General features: G+C 41.8%; 1 protein-coding gene across 1 annotated transcript in view; it reads left to right on the plus strand.

Moving 5' to 3' along the window:
• Positions 1–10383: 10383 nt before the first annotated feature.
• The window catches only part of LOC129863254 (collagen alpha-2(XI) chain-like), a 92337-nt gene continuing 74943 nt past the window's right edge, over positions 10384–27777 (plus strand). The window contains exons 1-4 of the mRNA XM_055935158.1: positions 10384–10477; positions 24075–24222; positions 24400–24558; positions 25022–25214. Coding sequence (XP_055791133.1) covers positions 10384–10477; positions 24075–24222; positions 24400–24558; positions 25022–25214 — 594 coding nt within the window. The remainder of the gene's footprint in view (positions 10478–24074; positions 24223–24399; positions 24559–25021; positions 25215–27777) is intronic.

The following is a 27777-nucleotide window of genomic DNA, read 5'->3' on the forward strand; positions in this document are numbered from 1 at the left end:
GGTTAGGTCAGGGTGTGACTCGGGTGGGAGATTCTATGTTTTCTATTTCTTTGTTGTTTTTGCCATGTGTGGTTCCCAATCAGAGGCAGCTGTCTATCGTTGTTTTTGATTGGGGATCATATATAAGTTGTGATTTTCCATTTGGATTTTGTGGGGATTTATTTTCTGTTTAGTGTCTGCACCTGACAGAACTGTTCAGTTTTTTCACTTTGTTATTTTGTTCGAGTGTTTTTGAGTAATAAAGAATCATGAACACTTACCACACTGCGTTTTGGTCCATGCCTTCCGACGAGAGACGTTACACTGATGGATAACATGGAATGCCCCTCTTGAAACCCTGACTATGCTAACTTAACCTCCCCTCCTGCCCTGCCTCTCCACAACAGAATAAGCTAATGTTCTACTGCTGCCATCACAGGTTCTCATTTGCTTCCTTTGCGTCTCAAGTTCAACACCTTCAGGTTCAGTCAAACTATGAACTACCAAAGGGACGATGATTGGGAATCATGAATTATGATTGGAACTGTGTGAGAAAAAATATATATTTCCAAAGAAAAGATTCCAGATTTGTGTGGTGGATGTGGGATTAATTTACTTAGACCGTGCGGACCATTCCCTTGTTGTATGTTTTTGTCATTATTCTGCTTCACACTGAAAAATTGGTACCATTTATTTGATTGTCAAAAATGTATTTTCAAAACTGGAACAAAGCACAAAGTTGACTGGCCACCCAAGTGCAGTCAGTGTAGTATTTGAGATGCAGGCATGTTGCCTGTATAATTAACTTTCTCCCCTGCTCTGATGTTAAATCTTTGAGCTAAATAGAGATGAGTAGACAACACGATGACACCACGTCTGCATTGTTAAGCTGTACAGCTCTGCCTGCCAACTATAGACCCTCATAACCTTGTAATTAACTCTATTAATTCCTGCACCAAAATAGCAGGGAATTTGACCTGAAGCCACTTTCCCCTCTCTATCCACTTCCCTTGTTGTTCTCAGATGAATATCCAAAGGGTTGAGTTCAGACACAGACCTAGACAAGTGTTGACTGGTGCATTTTTAGACTTTCTTTCTCCTAAAAGGAAGATTGTCAAAAGGAAACCCTTTTTATTGTCCTGAGGAACATTCCGCTGAAAGCTTTGGCAAGTCTATAAGCTCAGTCATTTTCCACCAAACCTTGGTTGTTTAGAAACACACCATTCAGACTTGTAGAAGGCCAGGGGGGGTTGGATTACTCCCTCTGTCACTCTTAAATATATATATATTTATATATTTTTAAGTAGGGTTCAACTCAGCGTGTGTGTGAAAGACTTGTAGAGAATTTTGAACTTTGTCATCATACCGTGGAGCGAGTTCAGTCATACTTTAAAGACCCCCTAAGAGCTGTGATAAAAACAGTTTGTTCATAACTTGGGATGTTGAACAAACTTTGTTGGCTCATATTTGCACACAGACTAATTATTTTCTATAGATTTTTGTTCTTCAGATTTCAGATTTACACATAATTCGTATATTTCTGTCAAATTTGAGTTTGTTGTTCAGAGCCCACTTTTCAGTCAGTGTCGGCCTGATAGTTAACCTCACGCAACAGCCAATTGGGCACTGCCCTCTGAAAAGTCTCGTTATTGGATAGTAGGTTTATATTTCCAAAGGGCTTTTGAGGTTAAGGGTGAGGCTGGGGATGGTCTGTAAGGTATCTGTCACGGCTTCCAGAGTCTGCCATCGTTAAACGCTCCTCATTGTATCCTGCTTCAAGTCAAGCGGTGAAACACAGCACAGGTATTTGAGCTTTTATAACCTGGGATCTCGTCCATGGCTGGGAGAAATTCCCCTTTCTCTCTTTTGGGAAAATACTTCACTTCTCCCCCCTTGGCTCTGCCTTTAAGACGTTTTCCTTCTTTTCCTCCTTAATCCAAATCTAAATCGTTTTTAATTTTGCCAAACCTCAGTTTGCAGTTTATAAATGTACAGTATCAGCCTTTAACAATTGGCCTTAGTCGTTGGTTCATTCTAATCGCTGGAAAAAATGGCACTCAGCTGTGGATGGTTATAGCAGATGGTGCAGTTGACAAATGAAAGTTGAAGGATAGTGTAACAAATTATATTTCAGGGAAAGTACAGAAGAGGAGGAGGGCAAATCAATTGTTGGAAATTCAAAGACTTCTGCTGGTACCTGTGGCTGCAATCATGACTTGAGCTGTATAGACCATGAGATAATCCAATACTAGTGCAGGACATATAAACACTGTCCGTTGACTACATCAACTAGGTGTCAATGTGTTTTTGCTCAGGGCTGATCATGACCTAGTCAAATGGAAACTAATACCTTTGTATTTGTAGGTTGTTAACACCCCAATCTGCATAATTTGCACCGGGGCAAATTCCCTGTAGAGCTTAATTAAATGCCCCATAAGTATTTGCTGAAACCTTGCATCAGGAAGTGAGTCACCTCTTCCTGGAGCTCCTTTCATTCTAAATGAGGAGCCAAACCGGCTCTGATTGCTGTGGTTCTCCCAGTCTGTCATGATTGAGGTGGCTTGGTACAGAATGACACGGATCAAATGTTCCACTGTGTCATCTCAGGGCAGTGTGTATAATATACAGTACTAGTCAAAAGTTAGGACACACCTACTCATTCAAGGGTTTTTCTTTATTTTTACTATTTTATATATTGTAGAATAATAGTGAAGACATCAAAACTATGAAATAACACATATGGAATTATGTAGTAACCATAAAAGTGTTAAACAAATCAAAATAGATTTTAGGTTCTTCAAAGTAGATGCCCTTTGCCTTGATGACAGCTTTGCACACACACTCTTGGCATTATCTCAACCAGTCTCACCTGAAATGCTTTCCCAACAGTCTTGAAGGAGTTCCCACATATGCTGAGCAATTGTTGTCTGCTTTTCCTTTGGACCACTCTGAGGTCCAATCCCAAACCATCTCAATTGGGTTGAGGTCGAGTGATTGTGGAGGCCAGGTCATCTGATGCAGCACTCCATCACTCTCCTTCTTGGTAAAATAGCCCTTACACAGCTTGGAGGTGTGTTGGGTTATTGTCCTGTTGAAAAACAAATGATAGTCCCACTAAGCGCAAACCAGATGGGATGGCGTATCACTGCAGAATGTTGTGGTAGCCATGCTGGTTAAGTGTGCCTTGAATTCTAAATAAATCACAGACTGTCACCAGCAAAACACCCCCACACCATCACACCTCCTCCTCCAAGCTTCACGGTGGGAACCACACATGCGGAGATCATCCGTTTACCTACTGTGCTTCTCACAAAAACTCGGCGGTTGGAACCAAAAATCACATTGCTCGTGTTTCTTGGCCCAAGCAAGTCTCTCCTTATTGCTGTCCTTTGCTAGTGGTTTCTTTGCAGCAATTCAAGCGTGAAGGCCTGATTCATGGAGTCTCCTCTGAACAGTTGATGTTGAGATGTATCTGTTACTTGAATTCTGTGAAGCATTTATTTCTGAGGCTGGTAACTAATGAATTTACCCTCTGCAGCAGAGGTAACTCTGGGTCTTCCTTTCATGTGGCGGTCTTCATGAGATCCAGTTTCATCATAGCGCTTGATGGTTTTTGCAACTACACTTGAAGAAACTTTCAAAGTTCTTGGAATTTTCCAGATTGACTGAGCTTCATGTCTTAAAGTAATGATGGTCTGTCGTTTCTCTTTGCTTATTTGAGCTGTTCTTGCCATAATATGGACTTGGTCTTTTAGCAAATAAGGCTATCTATCGTCTGTATACCAACCCTACCTTGTCACAACACAACTTATTGGCTCAAACGCATTAAAAAGGAAAGAAATTCCACAAATTAACATTTAACAAGGCACACCTGTTAATTGTAGATCTGAGGGTTTCCATTTAAAGTAATAAAATACAAGAGATCAAATAACCAGACATGCATTGTCTGACATATAAGGCCTGGTAGACATTCCTTATGAACAACTATAGTAACGGTAATGTTAGATCACACAGTTGCCAACAATTGCCTTTAGTCTATAGGATATAAATTAAGCCGTCAGGGTTGATGTGGAGACCTGCAGATGGAGTGCATGCTGCGCTGCAGTGTGCAGTAAGCACTGTCATGACGTTGCCCTCTTTGGGCACAGCGAGCACCATCCCCCTCTCTCTGTCTCCTACACTCAGGCTGCTGCGACCTCAGGTCGTAAATTCCTGGAGGAGATTATCTCCTCATGGCCACAGTATAGAGAGAGAGTGAGTTTTCATAGAGAGAACAAAGGAATTTCTTCCACCTCACAGAACTGGAGGTCCGAACAGTATTTAAGTTCTGGAGAATGTATAAAAGATTGGTGAAGAATCCAGCTACGAACTGGTCCATTTGGTACAATTTTGTGAAACTCATGGGAGACAATACGGCCACATTACCATACGGCTGTTTATATAATAGCCTCAGTTATGAGGCTTACATCTAATTGTTGTATAAGATGAATGAGTGAGGTTGATACTGTTTGTGAAATTGTGTAATGTGATTTTGGACTGTTTAATGAAGGAAACTCCAATTCCCTTTGGAGTTTAACTAAATCAGAGGACCGCCCATGAGCACAGTTATGGTCGGGCATCCTGGGACAGGCCCTTTTCTGCTCTTCCGGAAAAAAAACCCACCCGGATTTTCTATCACCAGACCAGCTTACCTCGATAACGAGAGGGCCAAGGTTTGAGAGGAAACCAGCTTACCTCGATAACGAGAGGGCCAAGGTTTGAGAGGAGACCATAAACCTGAGTATAAGCTAAGGTTTGAGTATATGGCTGAATCTTTTAACCATACCACATGGTTAAACTCTTAGACTATCGATACCGACAGAATAAGAACAAGTCTTTGATATTAATTACTAGTCTGCAGCTAGGAATTCGGTATCATTGAACGCGAAGACCGACAACCGCCGAAACATCTATCTATAACGACATGAATGAATGTCACTCTGAACTATCCATTGTAACCACGACAGAGACAGAGAGAGGGCGGACAGACTCTCCAACAGAAACAAACTTTTCAACAGAGATCCCGACGACACACTGAGCGTAAATATATTGATTGATTGCAATTATTCCCGAATGAGTGAGCGTTCATGTGCAAAGGATTAGCATTTCAATTGTTATAATTATCAACTTTGTAGTGTCTCATTTCAGTTGACCCCCACTTCCCTTTTTGTCCACCAAGCCGCGATACCGGTTTATCCCACTAGGGAAACCCTGTTATCATTTCCTTGTAACTATCTACTGTTTGTTTATGCATTTCTGTGAATTACTTAGTTAGTAAATAAATGATTTAAGACAATTAATGTATGGATGACTCATAGTGAAGACTGGGTTCGTGCAGATAACCAACAATTTACGACGTTTGGAATGAGACTAACATGAGGCAAATAATAATTCATTAATTCGAAGACTTGATCATTAATTCGAAGAATTGATCAGATATAAAAAAATCGGAAAATTATAACTTTGTAATCTGAATATTTTCCTTGGTGCCCCGACTTCCTAGTTAATTACAGTTACATGATTAATCAGTTTAAACGCGTAATAATAATTACAGAGAGTTATTTGATAAATAAGTCTTCAGTTTAATGATGCCAAAGACACGACAGCACCGTACAGGGGCATGCACATCTGTGCACAGAGGCTGTACTTATTGAATCCGATTTCAAACCCTGCATGTACTGTATACCCTGTATTTTGCCACTGACTGGTTTCAGTGTTCTTTTTCCTCACATGTTATTAAACCCACAATTACATGTCAGGAAAACAGTGCAGGAAGTTTTTATGCCCCCCTTAAGCCTCCTAACTGTGATTAGATCCTCTGGATAAGCCTGGGCTCTCTGAATGCACAAGGGAAGCACAACCAATGCTGGGACGAAAGCTTAATTGGCCATTAAATGGGTAACAAATGCAGGGCCTGGAGTCAGGCTTGGGGGAAATGGGCACAGCACATTGCAGAATGTCAACCAAGTCCATTCATTGCTATTTGCTTCAGTATTCAATTCAGAGGTGCATACAGTAAGCAAACTTTAACTGCAAACTAACTGTCATGTCAGTCTGAGCCCCGACCCCTACAGCAGTGCCCTGCTTAACATCACTCCTTTGAACATGCCCCCGGTGGCAGGGTTAGTTCACCCCTCCAGAGCCTGCACACTTCCTGCTTTTCCAGATGAGGAAATGTTGGATCGGGGGGGGCCGGATCTGTCTTGGTCTGCCAAGCCATGGGCTGGCCTATGGGCCTGGTTCCTTATGAGTCTGCAGGGTCTGTAGGAGAGGTTTGTAAGACTGCTGTGATATCCATTCAGTCCATTCAAATCCCAGCCTGGGTACTCACTGAATGCAGCGCCAGTTAACAAGGCTTCTTCATGCAAGCACAGATGTCAAATAAGTTCGTGAAATGCGTTATCTCTAAAAGGACATTCCCCTCTTTTACCTTATTCACCCTTGACCAATGAATGTCATTTGTGACCCGTTTCAAGAAGCTAGGCATATTTTGCATGTCACTACTTCACAGGAGAGGCATTTGATCGACCGGCTCAAATCGGTCTTATGTAGCAACATTTTTAATTGTGTTTTTTACATTGGATAAAAGTAGAGACTCAGAGCTCGAAAATGGTATATCATACATTACAGTCGAGGAACAATGGGAAAGTAATTCTGCTTTGAAAGTTGATAAACTTGTAAACTCAATTTTGAGAAAATGGCCTTTGAATGTTTTGGTACTACTACTGGAGAGCCCTTCTTTGTCTATACCCATTCAGCATCGTTCTCACACTCTTAAGCTTAAGCCCCACCTATCTCTTTAAGGGTTGATCTGAGCATTCTGTCCTATCAACAGCAGTCAAACACCCAGCTAACTTGCTAGCTACTTCCAGACACAAATGAGAGAACAGCTCACTGAACATTACTTTGAAGTTTTTGTCCGATATAACGCTGACCAGAATTAGCGTTTGGATATGTAAACCAGAGGCGCTAACAAAAGAAGGTATTTGGACAAAAATAACGGATTTTTTTGACTAAAACAAACATTTATTGTGGACCTGGGATTCCTGCTGTGCTTTCTGTTCTAAATCAACAAAGGTAATGAAATATTTATCATGTATTTTATTGTTTATAGTGACGCTATCTTTGCAGCTGTGGTATGCTACTTTGAGCCCCGTGTCGATTATAGCGTGCAATTATTTTTCCGTAAAGTTTTTTTGAATCTGACATAGCGGTTGCATTAAGGAGAGCTATATCTATAATTCAATGTGTATAACTTGAATTATCATCTATATTTATGATGAGTATTCATGTTGAAACGATGGGCTATGCAAAGTCACTTGATGTTTTTGCATTTAGTAAATCTTGTAGCGTCAATGTAAACTCAGATTTTTTTATATAAATATGAATTTAATCAAACAAAACACGCATGTATTGTGTAACATGAAGTCCTATGAGTGTCATCTGATGAAAATAATCGAAGGTTAGTGATTCATTTTATCTCTATTCTGGTTTTTGTGAAGCTATCATTAGCTGGGAAAAATGGCTGTGATTATTTTTGTTTTTGTGGTGACCTAACATAATCGTTTGTAGTGCTTTCGCTGAAAAGCCTATTTGAAATCGGACACTTTTGGTGGGATTAACAACAAGATTACCTTTAAAATTATATAAGACACATGTATGTTTGAGGAATTTTAATTATGAGATTTCTGGTTTTTGAATTTGGCGCCCTGCACTTGGACTGGCTGTTGTCATATTGGTCCCGATATCGGGACTGCAGCCATAAGAAGCTAGCTACTTCCAGACACAAATGAGAGAACACCCCACTCTGACCATTTCACTCACCCTAGCAGAGCTGGTTAGGCTGTTTTCATGTTATCCAGAGCTTTGGTGACTGTAATTGTGCTGCTGGCAACAATTTAATCACGCTTTTTTGCCGACGTTTATTGACACTGGCCATATTCAACGGGTGTTGAGCGTTCGGAAGTTCAGCAGTTATTCTGCGCTCTGGCACACTCAGTCGAGAGTGCTCTGAAATCGGAGTAAATAGCCAGACTGAATTTACGAACACACCCAAATTTGTTACTTGCATAGTGGAGTCTTTTGTTAAGACATGTAGCTAGCTAGCTAGCTAGCTAAACAATGAACCATAATCCCAACCAATGACGTTACTACCCTGCGTGAATCTGCAGGTAGCTAACCAACCAGGTTAGCTAGCTAACATTTTGCTATAACTAGCCAAGCAAATGGCTCTGAGATACAAATAATAAGATCATACACGTAACGTTAGCTAGCAAGCCAGCCAGCTAATATTAGCCAGCTAGCTAACAGTACACTTTAACTTGAAATGAAAATGACTGTCAAAATTAGAATATTTGAAAATGTAGCTAGCTAGACTATCTTACCCGTATACATCATGGTTGGACTCTTCTCCATGTCACGGATGCCATGGTTCCACTTAGTTTGAAGATGTAAGCCGGAGACATGTGTTTTCTCCATCTCCTTAGCTATCATACTCTAAGTCCTCCAGAATGTGGAGAGCAACACTTATGCAGTTCTACTAAGCAATATATATTTTTTAAAGCTGTGTTAGACATGATTACCTACACTGACTAACGACTAACCAGCACAAATAGACAGAAGCGAGCTATATGGCAGACCAATCCAAACTCAGCTCTCGGGCATGTCCAGCCCACTCATTATCTCAGCCAATCATGGCTAGCGGGAAGTTTGACTTTTTCTGTGGCTAAACCAACTAGGCTCGTAATTTAACAATTGCATTCGTATTTACAGATGGCATGCAAGTTTGTTATTAAGGCACATGAAATTCCACATGTTCCAGAAGGCATTTCTGCCAAATTAAGACATTTTGATTTAAAAAAAAAAAAATTACGTTCAAATGGCTCTCGTGTGAAATAGTGACCCGCGACATATGCTTAGTTTCCTGACACAGGTCACAAATTATTTTCAAAATACAGAAATGACTTATGGAACATGTGAACTTTCATGTACCTTTATAACAAACTGGTGTGCCAACTGTAAATACGAATACAATTATTAAATAACAAGCCCAGTTGGTTTAGCCACAGAAAAAGCCACAGAAAACCTTCCCGCTAGCCATGATTGGCTGAGATAATGAATGGGTTCGACGTGCCGAGAGATGAGTTCGGATTGGTCTGCCATGTAGTATGCTTTTGTCTATAACATGAGCTGCTAAGTATGTGTGTTTAATCCTGTCTACTGCGGCTTTTTTGAAAGATATCATGAAGATGTTTTGCTACTGCTTTCAACATTGCTGCCCTGAAGTTAATAATGTTATCGACAAAGCTCAGTGGGAAAACGTTGTGATGGACTACTTTCTGGAGGATGAGTGTGCCATGCTGAGAAAATCCCTGATTTAGGTTAAAACATTTTCATTGAACCAGACATTGTAGAGTCTTCTGATGACAATGGTGGGGGAAGGTAACAGTGTTGTTGTCACGGAAGAAGTGGACCGAGTTTTGAAATAAGAGGAATGCCCGGTGGAAGCAGAGAGATGATTGCAAAAAGTCCAAAAAGAGAACACAGAAAGAAGGCTGGTCTATAAAACACCTGTCTCCGGATTACATATTCAACTAAGGGCAACCATGGCATCCATGACAGAGGGAGAAGCGTTCATCCATGTATACAGGTAAGAGTCTAGCTACATTTTCAGATATATTTCAATTTTGTCAGAAAGTTGTTTTCATTGCAAGTTAAAGCGTACTGTTAGGCTGTTAGGCTTAAGAGGGTGTGAATAATGCTGAATGGGTGTAGACAAAGAAGAGCTCTCCAGTAGGTAAACCAAAACATTCACAGGCCATTGGGGTTACAAGTTTAGCAACTTTCAAAGCAGAATAACTTTCTCATTGTTCCTCAACTGCAGTGTATGATATACAATTTTCTAGCTCGGAGTCTCTACTTTTATCCAATGTAAAAAACAATTTCAAATTTTGGACCGAAATGAGTCACATTTGTCTTTCCGATATCTTTTGACTTTAAAACATTATCGCTTATACTGTATATTTGTTGGTTTCTTGCTTGGGATGTACATACTTTAAAGTCTGCAGGTGAAAACTAAATGTTCCTGCCATACCATTCAGGCCAGCTCAACATCCACAGCTTTGTGGATGAGGAAGTGGGTGATCTGGAGAAGAGAATAGAGAATGGTCCTCTCTCCTGCTCTGTACATTTATCTCTGCCGGTGAATCCACTGCTTTTTCATTGAGGCAGGAGGAAGTCTTTAATTATGTTCCTATTAGGCCTACGTCCTCCCCAGGCAGGGCCCAGTAATTGGACTAGAGTAATTGGGATATCCACTGGCCCATCCCGGCCTATTACAGTAACGTGATCCCAGGGAAGGCCGGCATGGCAGGCCTTCTCCTGATTAGGGGGCCTGGAGGGGGTCCATACCAGGGGATGCAGGATGAGGAGGGGGGGGCGGGGTTTGGGGATGACGTGGGTTTGCTTATGATTTAGGGCTAATGGCTAATAGCGTCCACTGCTAACCACTGGCTCCGTGGGGAATACCCCCAGTACTGAAAATGGACAGGGCTTCCCAAACTTTAATGACACAAACTGCGCCACACAGTTTGGGAACCAAACATCGCAGATTGCTGGCCTTGTGCCAGATTTTGCTTATGTTACTGTATGTGGCCAAGGCTGAATCACGGTAAAAAAAACACACAAGACCTTTCTCACACTGGTCCCTTCACACCTGCACTCTGACCTCTGACACACTGCTCTCATTCCCATTGTCACCATCTATAATAATTGATGTGATACAGTCTTCAACCATCCCTAAATTCCCCAAAAAGAGAAATGAAGCACCAGGACTGTTTCCTTTTTGTTCTTAGGCCGCTCTATGGACTATTATGCAGGATATTTACGAGCACAAATAGTTATGAGCGGTGCATTCTGGATATCCCACAGGGTTATGGTGCGTACCATATGGAGGGAGATATAAACAGTAAAAACGTGCCTGGCTGTCTGAAGCAGTGGAAGGGCATCAGTGACCAGCTCATAAAGCCAATGTGGCGTAGCCAGAGTTGAGAGGCCAGGTCAGAGGAGAACATTCAGGCTTTGTGTCCCAAGGCAGTGACCCACGATTCGCCTGCGCGTCAGGTCTGAACCTGCCTTTGAGTGACAGCTGCTGCACCTTCAAAGGACGGGAGGGAAGGAATAAGGAGATTTTCTGATGCTCCTGGAGGCTTTGAATTTACGAGGAAAGTTCTGTCTTCTCCATTTTTATCAACCTCATAGTTTCAACACCTACTGTATCCTTAATTGTACCAGTGAACTGACAAACCAACAGGTGGTTCCAATATGATCAACAGTGTTTTGTGTCGTTTGAATGAATCTGTATACCAACCAGGGCCGGTATCCCAAAAGCGTCTTAAGGCTAGGTTCATCGTTAGAACCTTTTGTAGCATTGTAGCATAGTTCAACCTCCAAGCTGTTTCCCAAAACCATCGTTATTAAAGTTGCACTTGAAAATGCTTGCTATCTAACACCTGCCTCAGACCACTTGTAGCTAAGTATGTCTTTAGATGCTTTTTTGCCCTCCCGTGTCACTTTATACACAGAAGATAAATATGGAATCACGTGGTTTATCCGTCGCTCTCTGGACGCGATAACTTCAGAACAAAGTTGACTAAAGTTGCCAATGTTTGATACAAACAAGCAATGTGTACAAATATGCTTCAAATGAAAACCGAGATGACTGCGTTAAAATATAAACAGTAAGCTTTAGGCCTATTTCATTCATATTGAAATACATGTCATGTTCAATCAATTCAGTTCTATTTTGCTACTGTCTGAAATTTGTCTCAACATATTTCATGATATGTAGCCTAACGTACACAATTATGTGCCAAATCGGTGATTTAGTGCATTTTTATTGGGTAAGCATTGGATTAAGCCCCCTCAATATTTGCAGCCGTAGGTGGTAATATCTCTCTAGGAGCTGATCTGCCATCAGTATTGTAAAATAACTCTAATATTAAAGCTACAATATGTAACTTTTTGGGCGACCGAACAGATCCACATAGAAATGTGAGTTATAGATTTGTCATTCTCATTGAAAGCAAGTCTAAGAAGCAGTAGATATGTTCTATGTGCACTATTGCTATGCTTCCCATTCTTAAGTTTAGTTTTAGCATCTTTTACTTTCGGTTTTGTACACCAGCTTCAAACAACTGAAAATACTATATTTGTTGTTATGTAAAATATATTTGACAGTAGTTTAGATGGTACCTTGATTCCTTACACAATGACTTGTTGTTTTGTCACATAAACTGAAATTAGGCAAACTATTAGAATTTTATCAACCAGGAAATGGCTCTGCAATAGGTCTGTATATCTGATTGGCTGGCTGGCTGACTGCCTGACTGGTAGACTGGGCCTCTGCCAAGTCTGATAGCCATTATCACACTGGAGACTGGATGTGAATATGCTATACTTTTGGACGGACGCCAGTCTCCAAGTCTCCATGTAGGGCTCCTATGAGAGCTGAGCTGTAGGACCTACTGTAGGAGACTGGCAAGAGCTAATCTGTAGAGCTAATCTCTTTACACACTTCAATGTTGTCTGAACCTGAAGATTGGAGAGGTGATGCCAGAGCAGAGAGGGAGAGAGGGGGCGATGAGTTGGGATTTCTGACTTTGTTCTGCAATGGTTTGTAAGGCTTTCCTCTTGGCCTCCTCTTCACTGCCTTCCTCTCCTGACTGTGCCAGAACCACACATACAAAAACAACCCATTCCAGAAGGTCTGTGTTCATATTTACACTGCATAGCATCACACTTCTAGAATGAGACTGAATTTTGGGGGTTTTAAACATGTTGAACATGTTTTTAAATGTTTCCTTCATTGGCTACTGAGGCTTTGGCTGAAGTAACTTGCTGAAGTAAAATTTGTTTCCAAATATTTTCATTATTTTCTAGATGAACGATATCAAAGCTACTTATGTCAAGACTATTAAAATTATGTCAAGTACCTGAGGCAAATCAGATGGGTGGTGGGCTTTTAGCTTTTGTGTGTGTGTGTGTTTGTGCATGTTTAATACACGTACTTATGCATATTTCTCAATAGCTTGCGTCTTGCTCAATGGCTGTACTTCAAAATAATAAAATACTTAAACACATTCAAATCAAATCAAAATCAAATTTTCTTGGTCACATACACGTGTTTAGCAAATGTAATTGCGGGTATAGTGAAATGCTTGTGTTTCTAACTCCGACAGTGCAGTAATATCTAACAAGTAATATTTAACAATTTCACAACATATACCCAATACACACAATCTAAGTAAAGGAATGTAATTAAGAATATATAAATATTTGGATGAGCAATGTCAGAGCGGCATAGACTAAGATACAGTAGAATAGTATAGAATACAGTATATACGTATGAGATGAGTAATGGAAGATATATTTTTTTTTTAAAGTGACTAGTGTTCCATTTATTAAAGTGGCCAGTGATTCAAGTCTATGTATATAGGCAGCAGTCTCTAATGTGCTAATAATGGCTATTTAACAGTCGGATGGCCTTGAGAAAGAAGCTGTTTTTCAGTCTCTCGGTCCCAGCTTTGATGCACCTGTACTGACCTCGCCTTCTGGATGATAGCGGTGTGAACAGGCAGTAGCTCAGGTGGTTGTTGTCCTTGATGATCTTTTTGGCCTTCCTGTTACATCGGGCGCTGTAGGTAGTTTGCCCCCGGTGATGCGTTGGGCAGACCGCACCACCCTCTGGAGAGCCCTGCGGTTGCGGGCGGTGCAGTTGCCATACCTGCCGGTGATACAGCCAAGCCAAATTTCCTCAGCCTCCTGAGGTTGTAGAGGCGCTGTTACGTCTTCTTCACCACACTGTCTGTGTGGGTGGAGCATTTCCGTTTGTCAGTGATATGTATGCTGAGGAACTTGAAGCTTTCCACCTTCTCCACTGCGGTCCCGTCGATGTGGATAGGGGGGTGCTCCCTTTGCTGTTCCCTGAAGTCCACGATCATCTCAGTTGTTTTGTTGATGTTGAGTAAGAGGTTATTTTCCTGGCACCACACTCCCAGAGCCCTCACCTCCTCCCTGTCGGCTGTCTCATCATTGTTGGTAATCAAGCATACTACTGGTGTAATGATTGAGTTGGAGGCGTGCGTGGCCACGCAGTCGTGGGTGAACAGGAAGTACAGGAGGGGGCTAAGCACGCACCCTTGTGGGGCCCCAGTGTTGAGGATCAGCGAAAGTGGAGATGTTGTTTCGTAGCTTAGGACATCATGGCCAGGGTCAGCTGTCTGTTCTCATTATACAGCACATGAGCTCAAGACGGACCCCATCACCCCCAGCTTAGTGTCCCAACCTGCCGTTCAGAGCCTGTGGCCCACACCCTCTCTCCTCCTATCCTCCTCTCCCCCTACCCCCAGCCTGGGAGTATCGTGTGATCTCATGTTGAGCTGTTTAGTCTGTTAAGAAGTCTCTGTCTCTGCCTCTCTGCTATCACAGCCCATCAATCCTGTGTGAATGTGAGAGTTGCTGCCACGGCCAGAGGAGAGGAGTAGAGGACGACTGACGGCTCTCTGATGCCTCAGAGAGCAGGAATAGCCCATTAGAGAGAGAGAGTGGGTCGGTCAGGTCTGCTTGGGACAGTACATGTGGGGCTGTCAATGGTAATATCCAGAAAGTCACCCCTCAAACTGGTCAAACAAACCTTGTCATATGGACTTTGGGAAAGACTCATCGAGACCCATCAACACCTGCGCCGCACAATGCGTGGCAAATTCAGGAATGTATAGTCTTTTACTGTAATGCAGCATACAGAGAGCCATATGTACGTGTGCTTTAAACAAATGATGCATTCTTAGGCAGATAGTCAGAGGACAGACTGAGGATGTAGCTGTCCTCACAGAACTACAGCTTTTCCAATTATATAGTACAGGAGACATCAGGCCTAATATGTAAGGTTGGTTGACAGTGAGTCTTTCTGTTTTAAGGATTAGCTGTCTGCCATTTAAAGGACTCCCCAAAAGGAAGTTGCCGCCACAACGTAATTTCCTGTCCTAGAGATGAAATGCACATTTAGGCTCTACCTCAGTAGAATGACGAAGTCTACTTATACATATTCATGAATTGGTTGTGGGAATTTCCACATGGAGTTGATATCTAGCTAGCTGGAAACCAGGTGGAAACCACAGATGGAAACCACTGGTCTATCTTTGACTTCACCATCTATTGTTATCTCCAAAGTTTTGGCATCTTCCATGAATTGTGGCCACGAATCCACCATAGAAATAGTTAGAAAGAATAAGATGAAGGTCTGGTAATATGGATAACTATTGAAAGATAGCTGATATGCTTTTTGCTACATTGTAATGGACCCGATACAACCTTTGGTAGGCTGCAGGCAGGCTTCGGCTGCGGTACAGCAAAGCCAAGTCAGTCCATGCTCATCGTTCTCACAGGGGAAGTCAAATGACAATGACTTTGCTCATGATCATCCACGTAAGTGACATTTATCTATAGGTTCATTGAATTTTCTTTTGTGGGTGCCTTTTCATTATCTGGATAGACACTTGGGGTTTCTAGCTGACGTTAAACCAATCAAAGCAGTGGACAGTGTAGTGAGGCAAAACTTTAGTAGTCAAACCCATTCATCTTGGGGCGACGGGGGGTGAGCGGGTGTGCAAAATGCTATCATATCACACAATTATACCGTTTATAAAATGGTCAGATATATATTTTTAATACAGACAAAAATAAGTTAAAATTGGAAGTGCAAAAACAATTGGACACAAGGCTGTTTGGCTCACCTCAGTAACAAAGAGGAATAACTTTGCAGCTGTTTCTGATTAATGAACAATGCCATGCTGGTAATATTCAAATAAAGCACATCCCTGAAACAAAACGTAGACTAAAAATAATGTGTATGTCATACACCGGATTCACATAGACTGGCACAAAGTGGGTGGTTCGTATTTGTCACTTCAAGCCCAAATATTGGATGTCATAAGGTGAATGCACCAATTTGTAAGTCGCTCTGGATAAGAGCGTCTGCTAAATGACTTAAATGTAAATGTAATACTTCGACTAAAACGATACCTTATTGACTAAAATCATTGTGCATCATCATGGGTAAGCTTTGGCCAAATTCTTTCAGCTTGAAAAAGTGTATTTCTACTGGTGTGGGCATTTAAAATCTTGCGATAATTTACAGAACAATTATACAATTTTTTTTAAAGTCATAACACCTTAACGAGAGTGATGCTAACAGTACATCTCATACACTTTTCTGAATGAACTCTCCCGAGCTTATCTAGCTTGGTTGCCATTTATTTATTTTTTGCCATAGGCATGGCACGACAAGTTTACTAAAAATGACAGTTGGATAAAGCACAAACATATCTGGCCACCAGGCTGAAGCCTTTCCTATGTATCACCACCACCAGCAGCACTAGTATGCAGTGTCTGTATTACCGTTGAGTTGGGTGCTCTTGGTGAACATGGTGGATTCCTCCCTGTCCTTCCCCTCACGAGAGGGGACCCTGGGAGATTTATGGAAGGGGGCAGAAGACAGGGTACTCTCAGAAAAGGTGGAGAGATACAGTACTGTATGTTGATTTAGCCACTTAATGATGATGTTATACAGCTGTAGTCTGCTGTCTTCCTGGCTCTTCTCCATACCGCTCTTCCCTCATATCTCATACTGTACATACCTTTCTCTCTCTCTCTCTCTCTCTCTCTCTCTTCCTACATGCACACTTCAATACCACCACTTTCCCCCCCTTCTCTTACCATGTTTGCTGATGCAGACTTGTCTCCTACTGAACAACATCTGTTTCACTTTCATTAGCGGGGAATAGAACAGACGTGACTGGCAGCCACCCCCCGTTATCCTCACAGTAATGGTTTGATCCTTTGATTATGCTGCCGGAAGAAAGCACATGAAAATGTTCTGTTTTTTTCCCTCTAGGGCACAAGATGGTAACAGAACATTTTCTTTCTTAAATACCACCAGTGGGGGCTTAACGAAGTGCATCAGGTGCCTCATATATAACCATTATGTAAATATCCCACTAAATTTCTGCGTGCGACATTTCTGAAAAGTCTGTACAAAAATGTTGAGATTTATAAACTTGGCGCACGCCATACATAGGGATGTTTCCTGTTAGGCTTACCCTGGCATGACGTTTTGATAACCATGTAAATCTCTCTCGGACAAGATTACTTTCATCAATATATTCGGCTCTATTTACTCTCATATTTGAAAATGCTAATTACCATTATTAGTGAACATCTTGCAAGACTACAAATCCCTACAAGCTCCTGCATATCATCTGTAGCTAAAACCATTGCTAAACAGGTATTGTGTCAATTTAAAACTTGCACAAGACCGTTCATAGAATTATCAATTTAAAGAAATGTTGCCAATTTTTCATTACTACATTTAGCTAACATTAGATAGTTAATCCAGACATTCTTTCCTTTTCCTCGATTCGGAAGTCTCACCCAGATCATCATGGCATTTGTAGTTCTTTATGATAGCCACATTAGCAGCTAATCAGCATTTCATTTTTCATGGGTAAATACAGACAAATATATTGATAAAAGTCACCTTGTCCTAGAGAAATTTACACGGTTATCAAAGCGTCACGCCAGGGTGAGCCTACACAAAACACAGCCCTTATTTTAATTGTTTCTAAAATCCCATATGGGAAAATGTTGGAACCATTTCCTTATTTGACTGCTTGGTTTATTTTAGTTGAATGCATTCAGTTGTTCAACTGACTAGATATCCCCTTTCCCCTTCCCTTTATTTGCTGTATAATTTGGAACTATTGGCATTAGGCCACGTCAAGCAAAAGACAAATTGTTGTCCAATATTTTATTTATCAATAGGTTATTTGGTTTATATGTCCTGCCTTGGTATAGGCTCTGAGATTAAATAGGCAATGATGTCGCACTCCTATTGCACAGCAATACTGTTGCCTACCCATACTGTCATACCCTACCAGTCTATTTACTGTATTGATGAGAAGTTTTAATCTTTAACAGTCATTTATGCTCTATCTGGAAAAGGAGCGTGTCAGATCCTGAAAGAGTAAACAATGGCAAATTGTCGTGGACCTGTCAGCAGAATATTTGAATTCAACAATGTTTTTCATCAGCTCTGATCCCAACCTAAATATGGTGGACTGCCTGTGAATTCTGAAACTTTGTAGTGCTGGCTGCTCCAAAAAATGCATGGTAATTTTTTGTATGGCTCCTTCGGTAATATATATATATATATTCTGCAATGGTTAGGATAATAAAATAAATTGGAAAAATATTCCTGTCTAATTACGGTATAAGATTCCAATGTCTTATTATTTTAGATTCTAAAAATGAAACAGAGATTTGAGCTTTTCTCACTAATGGCAAATGTTTGCATTCTTGTTAATATGTTTTCCTGTTTAATTTTTTTATTTTTTATGAATAAGCTTTTCATCATACCCCCCATTTGCACAAAATACTTGCCAGCTTGCAATACAATATGTCAACCACTAGCAGATGTGCACTAGCACAGATGTGCACTAAAGTTTCTCACATGAAGTTTACTTTTTATAAATGCCAACTTTTGTGTGGAAACTGGTCCACACACATTTTGGGGTATATTTTGTAAGTACGCACAGTTTATAAATGAGGCCCCAAGGGTTTAAATCCTTAGTGGTTTAATACGTGTGTGAGAATGTTTTTCAGCTCCCAGTGTGTCAACTACAACTGAGTCTTAATCCTTAACAATAAATGGTCAGCTGGTTTTCATTGTGCCCCAGGCCAGCCCAATAATGAATTCATTTTTTTATGAATAAACATCATTGGAGGAGAAGGTCACTTTCCCCTGTCCCCCAGCTGTAAACAAGGTACTGATTGGATGCAGCTGGATCACACCTGGCTAAGCTTATCACATGACTCTTTATGACTCTGTCCCCCATTAAGGACTTTGTGTTGAGCTTTAGCTTGAACAACAAGGTTCTTGCTGCAGCCCTCCCGGAGCGCCCATATCCTATCCCTCCCGATGGCCTCCAAAGCATGTGGTGTGGTGTGTGTGTGTTCAGCAAAGACATGAAGTGTCTGAGAGGAATGCCCCAGAGTGTGAGAATCTCTCTCTCCCATGCAAGGGTCTGGATATATCTCCCCAGGACAAAGTGTAAACAAAGATGATTTATTATATTGACAAGATAGTCAAGTGACCGCTCTAACAATGGAAATACATGTCCTCAAAGATTGAAGGCAGGTGGGAGGAGGCGAGATCAGGTGGGACCATTCCTGCCAATGAGAGGGAAGATACGTGTGTGAACAACAGTTACTAAGTTGTTTTTCTCAAAGTTGCCGGCAAAGCCATGTGCATCCACTTATACAGTATCAGTAAATTTGTAATAGCCTAAACGTTGATACTTCTATTCGATCAAATAAGCCTCACGTACATCACTGGGGCCTAGCTTCTTACCGTCCAGAACCTATATACTAGGCAGTGTCAGAAGAAGGCCAAAAAAATTGTCAAAGACTCCAGACACCCAAGTCATAGATTGTTCTCTCTATTACCACACGGCAAGCGATACCGGAGCATCAAGTCTAGGTCCAAAGGGCTCCTTATTAACAGCTTCTACCCCCAAGCTTTAAGAAGACTGAACAATTCATCAAACCTTGTTATTGTTATGTCATTTAGATTTTTTACTTTGATTTATTTAGTAAATATTTTCTTAACTCTATTTCTTGAACTGTATTGTTGGTTAGGGGCTTGTAAGTAAGCATTTCACGGTACGGTCAACACCTGTTGTTTTCGGCGCATGTGACAAATACAATTTCATTTGATTTGTAAATCGACATCCAAACAAAAAAGGGCTTATCTCACGTGGACAGATTTTGGGCGAAGTAAACAATGCCCTCAACTTTTCATCAGCCTCTCTTTAAAAGGATTTGGCCATACAGTTCAGATGACGGGGCGGGGCCGGGAGGGATAGGGTACCGTAAGTTTGATGTGTTGGCATGAAGCCAGGTCTAAGTGAAGTCCTTTTAATTCAATTGTTCACACATTAAAACATGCCTGAGGCAACTTCATAGTTTCCATCAAGAGACAGTGGAATTCGTTTGAACAATCGTAAATCCACAAGCATGGGTTCTGTCTCCACATACCTACTGTAATATCATTATTTGCTATCTGAAGTTGCTCCATTTCTCATCTGTTGTAAACATTTTAGGCTAAATGAAATCTAAGATGATACTATCGCCACATGTGGACTTCATCTCAAAGAGAGTGAATTAGCTATTGTATATCTGGGACGCTCATTTGTGGCTATATGCCATTATGAACTGTCCTGACCTGAAATCAGATGTTAAACAAACTAGTTTCAGACTAACTTGACATCTTGCTCCATTTTGACCTGCCAGCAGAAAGAAGTGACACGGCCATTACTCAAATTAATGGCTTTGTTAGTGTTTCTGGTTACCAAACAGATTGTGCGTGCGCCTCTTACAGTGCCTTCAGAAACTATTCACACCTTGTTTTACAACCTGAATTTGAAATGGATTAAATTTAGATTTTTTTGTCACTGGCCTATAAACAATACCCCAAAATGTCAAAGTAGAATTATGTTCTTAATTTGTTTTTAATGAAAAGCTGAGTCTTGAGTCAATAAGTATTCAAAGTATTCAACCCCCTTGAGTCAACAGATTCAACCACAAAGACCAGGGAGGTTTTCCAATGCCTCGCAAAGAAGGGCAACTACAGTGGTTCCTCAATTGAAAGTTTTGAGATTATGCTTTTGGAAACTGCACATTTTTTTCTACTATATTCCATGCTATTCTTGAGATATATGTGTTGACTGAATATAAGCAGCAAGTGATGAAGGCCAGCATCTTCACTGTTGACGTTGAGACTGGTGTACTCCTCTTTCTATTCTTGTTAAAGCCAGTTTGAGCTGTTCTGTGAAGGGAGTAGTACACAGTGTTGTACGAGATCTTCAGTTCCTTGGCAATTTCTCGCATGGAATAGCCTTCATTTCTCAGAACAATTATAGACTGAGAGTTTCAGAAGAAAGTGCTTTGTTTCTGGCCATTTTGAGTCTGTAATCGATCACAAAAATGCTGATGCTCCAGATACTCAACTAGTCTAAAGAAGGCCAGTTTTATTGCTTCTTTAATCAGAACAACGTTTTTCAGCTGTGCTTACATAATTGCATAAGTGTTTTCTAATGATCAATTAGCCTTTTAAAATTATAAACTTTTAATTAGCTAACACAACATGCCATTGGAACACAGGACTGATGGTTGCTAATATTGGGCCTCTGTACGCCTATGTAGCTATTCCATTTAAAATCAGCTGTTTCCAGCTACAATAGTCAATAACAACATTACCAATGTCTACACTGTATTTCTGATACATTTTATGTTATTTTAATGGACAAAAAATGTGCTTTTCTTTCAAAAACAAGGAAAATTCTAAGTGACCCCAAACTTTTGAACGGTAGAGTATATTTATATATATAATATGTCTTACAGAGTCTTTACATAAGTCCACTCAAGTTGCTTCAACTGTCTTTTGACTGTGATTAGAGCGATGTTGATGTTGTGCCAGGATGCCAGCAGGTTCAGACTGCATTTGCCGATCGCCCATCATCTTCAATCATCTTCAATCATCAATGAGTCGATGGCTTGAATAGTCTCGCTGGAAATTGAGTACAATGGGGACTCATGCCAAATCTAGGGGAGCAGGTGTGCATAATGATTGTTGCCAGGGCCGGTGGTTAGTGGACTGGCGATGTTGAGCCGTTGAGCCCTGGATAGAGGGAGCAGGAGTAGGGTTGGCAGGGTTATGATAAATTAGGCGTTGTTGCTCGCTGTTTGCATAAAGGCTTAGATAAATGCACACATAGTTTATTGTTTTTCATTAGAGTACTCAAGTTCAATATCATTTATTGTGGCAGAATGTAAAACAATTGTTGTGTTCTGTTCCTAAATATAGATTCCCCATGTCGGAAATGGATTAAAAAAATCCCAATTATTATTTTGTTAAACTTTTTTTTCCTTTTTCTTTTTTTTTGCACCCCCACTTTCAGGTGAAGTCTTGCGCCCATGCTCAAGGACTAGGGAGTTTTTTATGATACAAATAATCAGAATAGAGCTAAGTACAGGCAAAATACTAGAGGAAAACCTGGTTCTGTCTGCTTTCCAACAGACACTGGGAGACAAATTCACCTTTCAGCAGAACAATATCCAAAAACACAAGGCCAAATATACACTGGCTTACCAAGATGACATTGAATGTTCCTGAGTGGCTTAGTTAAAATGTTGACTTAAATCGGCTTGAAAATGGCAAGACTTGAAAATGGACTTGAAAATGACTTGAAAATGGCTGTCTAGCAATGATCAACAACCTTCTGGACAAGGCTTGAATGATTTTTTAAAGAATAATGTGCAAACATTGTACAATACAAGGGTGCAAAGCTCTTAGAGACTTACCCAGAAACACTCACAGCTGTAATCGCTGCCAAAGTCGATTCTAACGTGCATTGACTCAGAGGGTTGAATACTTATCTAATCAAGAAATATGAGTGTTTTATTTTCACAGATTCTTTTTACAAATGTTTTTTTTTTAATTCTCCCAGTTTGACATTTCAGAGTATTTTGTGTATCGTTGACAAAAAAAAATGACAACTAAATCAATTTGAATCCCACTTTGTAAGACAACAAAATGTGGGAAAAGTACAGGGGTGTGAATACTTTGTGAAGGCACTGTATGTATGTGTGTGTGTGGACCAGTGGAATGCTGGAATGCTGACTGTGACACCAGATAGGGTTATGGTCCTTCAGCTCCATTCCAGAGGGCAAGACAGTGTGACCATATACTGTATCTTACACTGACTCTTCTGATGATATATGTCTGGTACTGTACTAGGGGTGCAGAAGGGCCTCATTCAACTTAGAGGGGCTGACAGGCATTCAGTAGATACGGGTGGGGGAAAAGGTTTGCGTCTGTGGCTGAGTAATAGATAGTGGCTGGTTAATTAAGGCCTAGTGCTAACCTTGATTGATTCGAACATATACATTGTCTCGGTCCTTCAGCATTGAAATTACAGCCGCCAGGTAGGCTACTGTAGCACCATCATTAGCGCCGTTGGCAGAAAGCGGATGTTTCTGGTTTTCAGGGATACAGTATTTTCAACCTAACCTCCGTTTCCCCGGTCTTTCCACACCTTCTACGTTAGGTTATTGTAGCAATGATATGTACATTATGACATGAACAGTAGGCTAATTGATTTGCATGCCTGAAGTGCCTGCTGGGCAAATGCACTTCCTGTTTGTCTAATTGGCCTCAAGCCCTCCTCCTCTTAGATAGTGGAGTTCCCAGCTGGTCTTGGAATAAGCTCAAGCACTGCTGGGTACAACCCAATCAAAACACAGCAATACATCTCTTTCAGTGCTCACTGATTTTCTCCACCAATGATCAATCGCTGTATTCATAAGCCTTTAGGAGACACTCCTCAGCCCACAGCTCCTCATTAAAAGCCCACAGGCTCCACCATCATGGCAGGGCATGACGAATGGCACTTACCCATGGCATGCTACGTAAACAGAAAGGCCTTCTGTGCCTGCGTCCGCAAACAGGAAATTAGATCATGAAGGAGATCCTAAACAGTGGAGGGTACTATGGGTCACACAACAGTAGCACCATTTGTAAACTGGTGGTATTTTTACTAGCCCTCGGGAACCCAGAAGGAGCGGTTCACAAAATAGTCTTTACCAATTTAGTATATTCATTGATGGGCAAAGTGGATCGAATGAGGTGGCTGTTTTTGACTCTCTTTTCACAGAAAATAAATTGTGTGGTACTTTATGGTCAGAAGTCCATTCAGGGTGGTAAAAGGGAGTTTCTTTTCACAGGGTGATCTTTGGAATGGTAGCTGAGTGTCACAGATGAGTAGATAGGGGTCTGCCTCCATAGGGACAACAGAATTGTGAACTGACAGTTAACGCTTGAACCCGCCATGACTGCTACACAGCTTTATTTGACTGTGTCTGTCTTCTCTTTCCCTCCACAGAGGAGGTGAACCTTCTAGAAGAACTCTCGCTGCAGGTGTCCAACAGCAGCAATGCCTCCATGTCTCTGGATGCTAAGAGGTGTCCGGTGCTGCAGGTGGGACAGTACTCCACCCTGGCCCTGCCCCTAGCAGAACTCTTCACTAATGGGTAAACCTTCCCATTTAAGCATGCATGTATACACACACACACACACACACACACACACACACACACACACACACACACACACACACACACACACACACACACACACACACACACACACACACACACACACACACACACACTTAGACCGACACTGTGTACCGGCTTTGTGTTGTACAGGTTTGCAGATGAGTTCAGCCTATTGGTGCAGCTGCGGAGCCCTCAGCTAGACGAACACAGTGTGCTCACCCTGCTCAGCCACGACAGCCACATCCTGCTGCAGCTGCGCATCAGTGCGTACACACTCACCTTCATCGGGACGCAACAGCGCCTCTACGAGTAAGCCTGTCTCTGTCTGTCTGTCTGCCCATCATTATGTGTGTGTGTGTATTTGTGTACATGCATGTGTGTTTTGACTGAGGGTGAAGCGATTTAAGGTCTGTTTTTCTAAAGCCTAGTGACAGGTTGCTTGCTCCTCTTTTCATAAGCCACGGTGGTTTGAAGCAATACATCACTGTAAGAAAGCCAACAGACTTAGCCCGAAGATGGACAGAGTCGTTTTGTTGACTTTTTTAGGTACTTTTACAGTGCATGAGATCTGTATTTGTAGTGTTACTGTATTTCATTGAACTGTCATGGAAGTTAAACCTTTTGAGAGAAACTACTATTGCAGGGCCAACATTCACTACACACTTCACATTATAGCCAAAACAATACATAACAGTGACATACACTTCCTTCTCAGTAATGTTTGCCATACTGTATGATATTACCAATTGTATTGTTTTGACCGGATTCCCAGGTTCCCAGTCAGTAGTCTGTCTGACGACCAGTGGCACCATGTGGCTGTGAGTGTGTCATCCGCTAGACTGGCGCTGTATGTGGATTGTGCCCTGGTGGAGCGTGTGGACTGGGTGTACCAGGGTATGGGAATTACCCCTGACGGTCTACTCATGGTGGGGGGCATCGTAGAGGGCTTTGAGACACCCTTTGAGGTAAGTTCTGGACTTACCGTTCCACCTCTTAATTTCCTCTCCTCACCAGTTCCATTCTCCTTTCCTCTGTCCTCTCCCTTTCTCCTCCCCTCTTTTCTCCTTTCCTCTACTCTCTCCACTCCTCTCCCTCTTCACTTCCCCCTCTCCTGCCTGTTTCCATACACACACGAGGAGGTCTCTGCCTAAATCATTGTGCAATATATCAGCAGCACATTATGCAACATAGGCTATACAGCTTCACCACCTGCTGTGCTGAGTGAGTCCCTAACGGAGTGTCCTTGCTGTTGAATGGTGGGTTACTTTACATAGAAGAGCAGTACCGGTCTGCAGGATGTAGGTACTGTCAAACTTTGTAGCCCAGTAACACTGTGGATCAGCACACTGTATAGGAAACCAATGGTCTAGTTAGCCCCCTACACGGGAGATGTTTAGGGAGATGAGACGGGATGGGGGCTCCTGTAGATCATCTCATCGGCCCCCGCTCCCACCACCATCCCCCCTCCCCAGGACATATGAAGACATCCCTTTGCTGTCCAAGGCAGCAGCCAGTGCCAGTGTTTTTGAAGGATGAGCGTTAGAGCGTACAGTACGAGTGCAGAGCAGCAGGGGGGTGGAGATGAGAGGAGAGTAGGAGAGCACGACAGGACAGGACAGGACAGACAGCATCTGGCTTTGTGCTCAGCTCAGCCTAGAGCCAAGATGGATTCTCCATCGCCTCGTCTCCCACTGTTGACAGGTCTCTTTGACGACCCCTCAGAGGATCGAGCTTCCTCTCTCGGAGGTGGTGACAGTCTTTTCCCGCTAGGGTCCTCTGTACTGGAACTTTAACACCTCCATTCTTCAGTAGTGCACTTAAGGACGACCAGGGGAGGAAAACACCTTCTCCTGTCTGTGTCTTGTGTTTATTGTCAGTCGATCCATTTCCTTTGTCCACAGTTACAGCACACTGAAGACTGCGATACTGTAGATGTGGCCTCTGCTATTGGGTTTTCGTGAAGGTTAAACAGGCTTTCAAACCAGTTTTACAGTATTTTGTTACTTAAAAGGACAAGACACACCGTAAAGAATTTTGGCCATCCGCAGTAGATCACCTGCTGGGTTCTGCGTACGGGGGCGATTCAACATGTAGAATCGTCAGGAAATTTTAAGAAAATGGTGTCTGATGTTACGTGGTCAGAGGCCGTAGGACGGCTGCTGCTTTTAACCATTCTTCAGCATGGTGTGTTTCATCCTTTAGGTCTAAATGGCACAGGGTTTGGTGAGACTTAACACTGACCTTGCTACCTCTAGGTTTACATCCATCCCATACAAAAAGAGGATTATTCTACCGGAAGAGGAGTTGATTGGTTTTGGATGAGAAGATGAGATATGGAGTCATGCTGAAGGAGCAGGTTTTGCGAGTGGATAAGGAAGAGTGCTCGTCTAGGTGGTAAAGTGGGTGGATAAGGAGAGTGCTAGTCTAGGTGGTAAAGTGGGTGGATAAGGAAGAGTGCTCGTCTAGGTGGTAAAGTGGGTGGATAAGGAGAGTGCTTGTCTAGGTGGTAAAGTGGGTGGATAAGGAAGAGTGCTCTTCTAGGTGGTAAAGTGAGTGGATAAGGAAGAGTGCTCGTCTAGGTGATAAAGTGGGTGGATAAGGAGAGTGCTAGTCTAGGTGATAAAGTGGGTGGATAAGGAAGAGTGCTAGACTAGGTGATAAAGTGGGTGGATAAGAAGAGTGCTAGTCTAGGTGATAAAGTGGGTGGATAAGGAGAGTGCTAGTCTAGGTGGTAAAGTGGGTGGATAAGGAAGAGTGCTCTTCTAGGTGGTAAAGTGAGTGGATAAGGAAGAGTGCTCGTCTAGGTGATAAAGTGGGTGGATAAGGAGAGTGCTAGTCTAGGTGATAAAGTGGGTGGATAAGGAAGAGTGCTAGACTAGGTGATAAAGTGGGTGGATAAGGAGAGTGCTAGTCTAGGTGGTAAAGTGGGTGGATAAGGAGAGTGCTAGTCTAGGTGATAAAGTGGGTGGATAAGGAGAGTGCTAGTCTAGGTGATAAAGTGGGTGGATAAGGAGAGTGCTAGTCTAGGTGATAAAGTGGGTGGATAAGGAGAGTGCTAGTCTAGTTGGTAAAGTGGGTGGAAAAGTTAATGCACCGGGAAGTTAAGACAGAGAGCCGTAGAGAGCCCAGTGCCCTGCCAGGACCCCATTCAACACACTCAGACACTCAGACGTATACATTTTCATTTCTACATTGGTTCATTTAGTTTAGTCTACAACACATATTAGTTTAGTCATGGCACATTAGGATCCAAAAAAGACACACACACTCACACACACTCTTTCTCTATATATATATTTGCTTCCCTCTCATTCTCTCGGGCAGTGCAAGTTTTCAACAGAATTATTGAGTCCATATTTCAAGCGATAAAGTTCTTTGTTTGGTTTGGCTCTGTAATTATAAGTCGGATTTTGTCATCGTTAAAAGTTTGTTGCGTAAACTTAAGGAATGTGTGGTCTGAGTCTGTAGCTAAAACACAGAAACATTTGCATTTTACACTGAATGCAAAATGTTTACATTCTTCAAAAA

This window comes from Salvelinus fontinalis, chromosome 10 (genome assembly GCF_029448725.1).
Source record: "Salvelinus fontinalis isolate EN_2023a chromosome 10, ASM2944872v1, whole genome shotgun sequence".
Lineage (NCBI taxonomy): Eukaryota > Metazoa > Chordata > Actinopteri > Salmoniformes > Salmonidae > Salvelinus > Salvelinus fontinalis.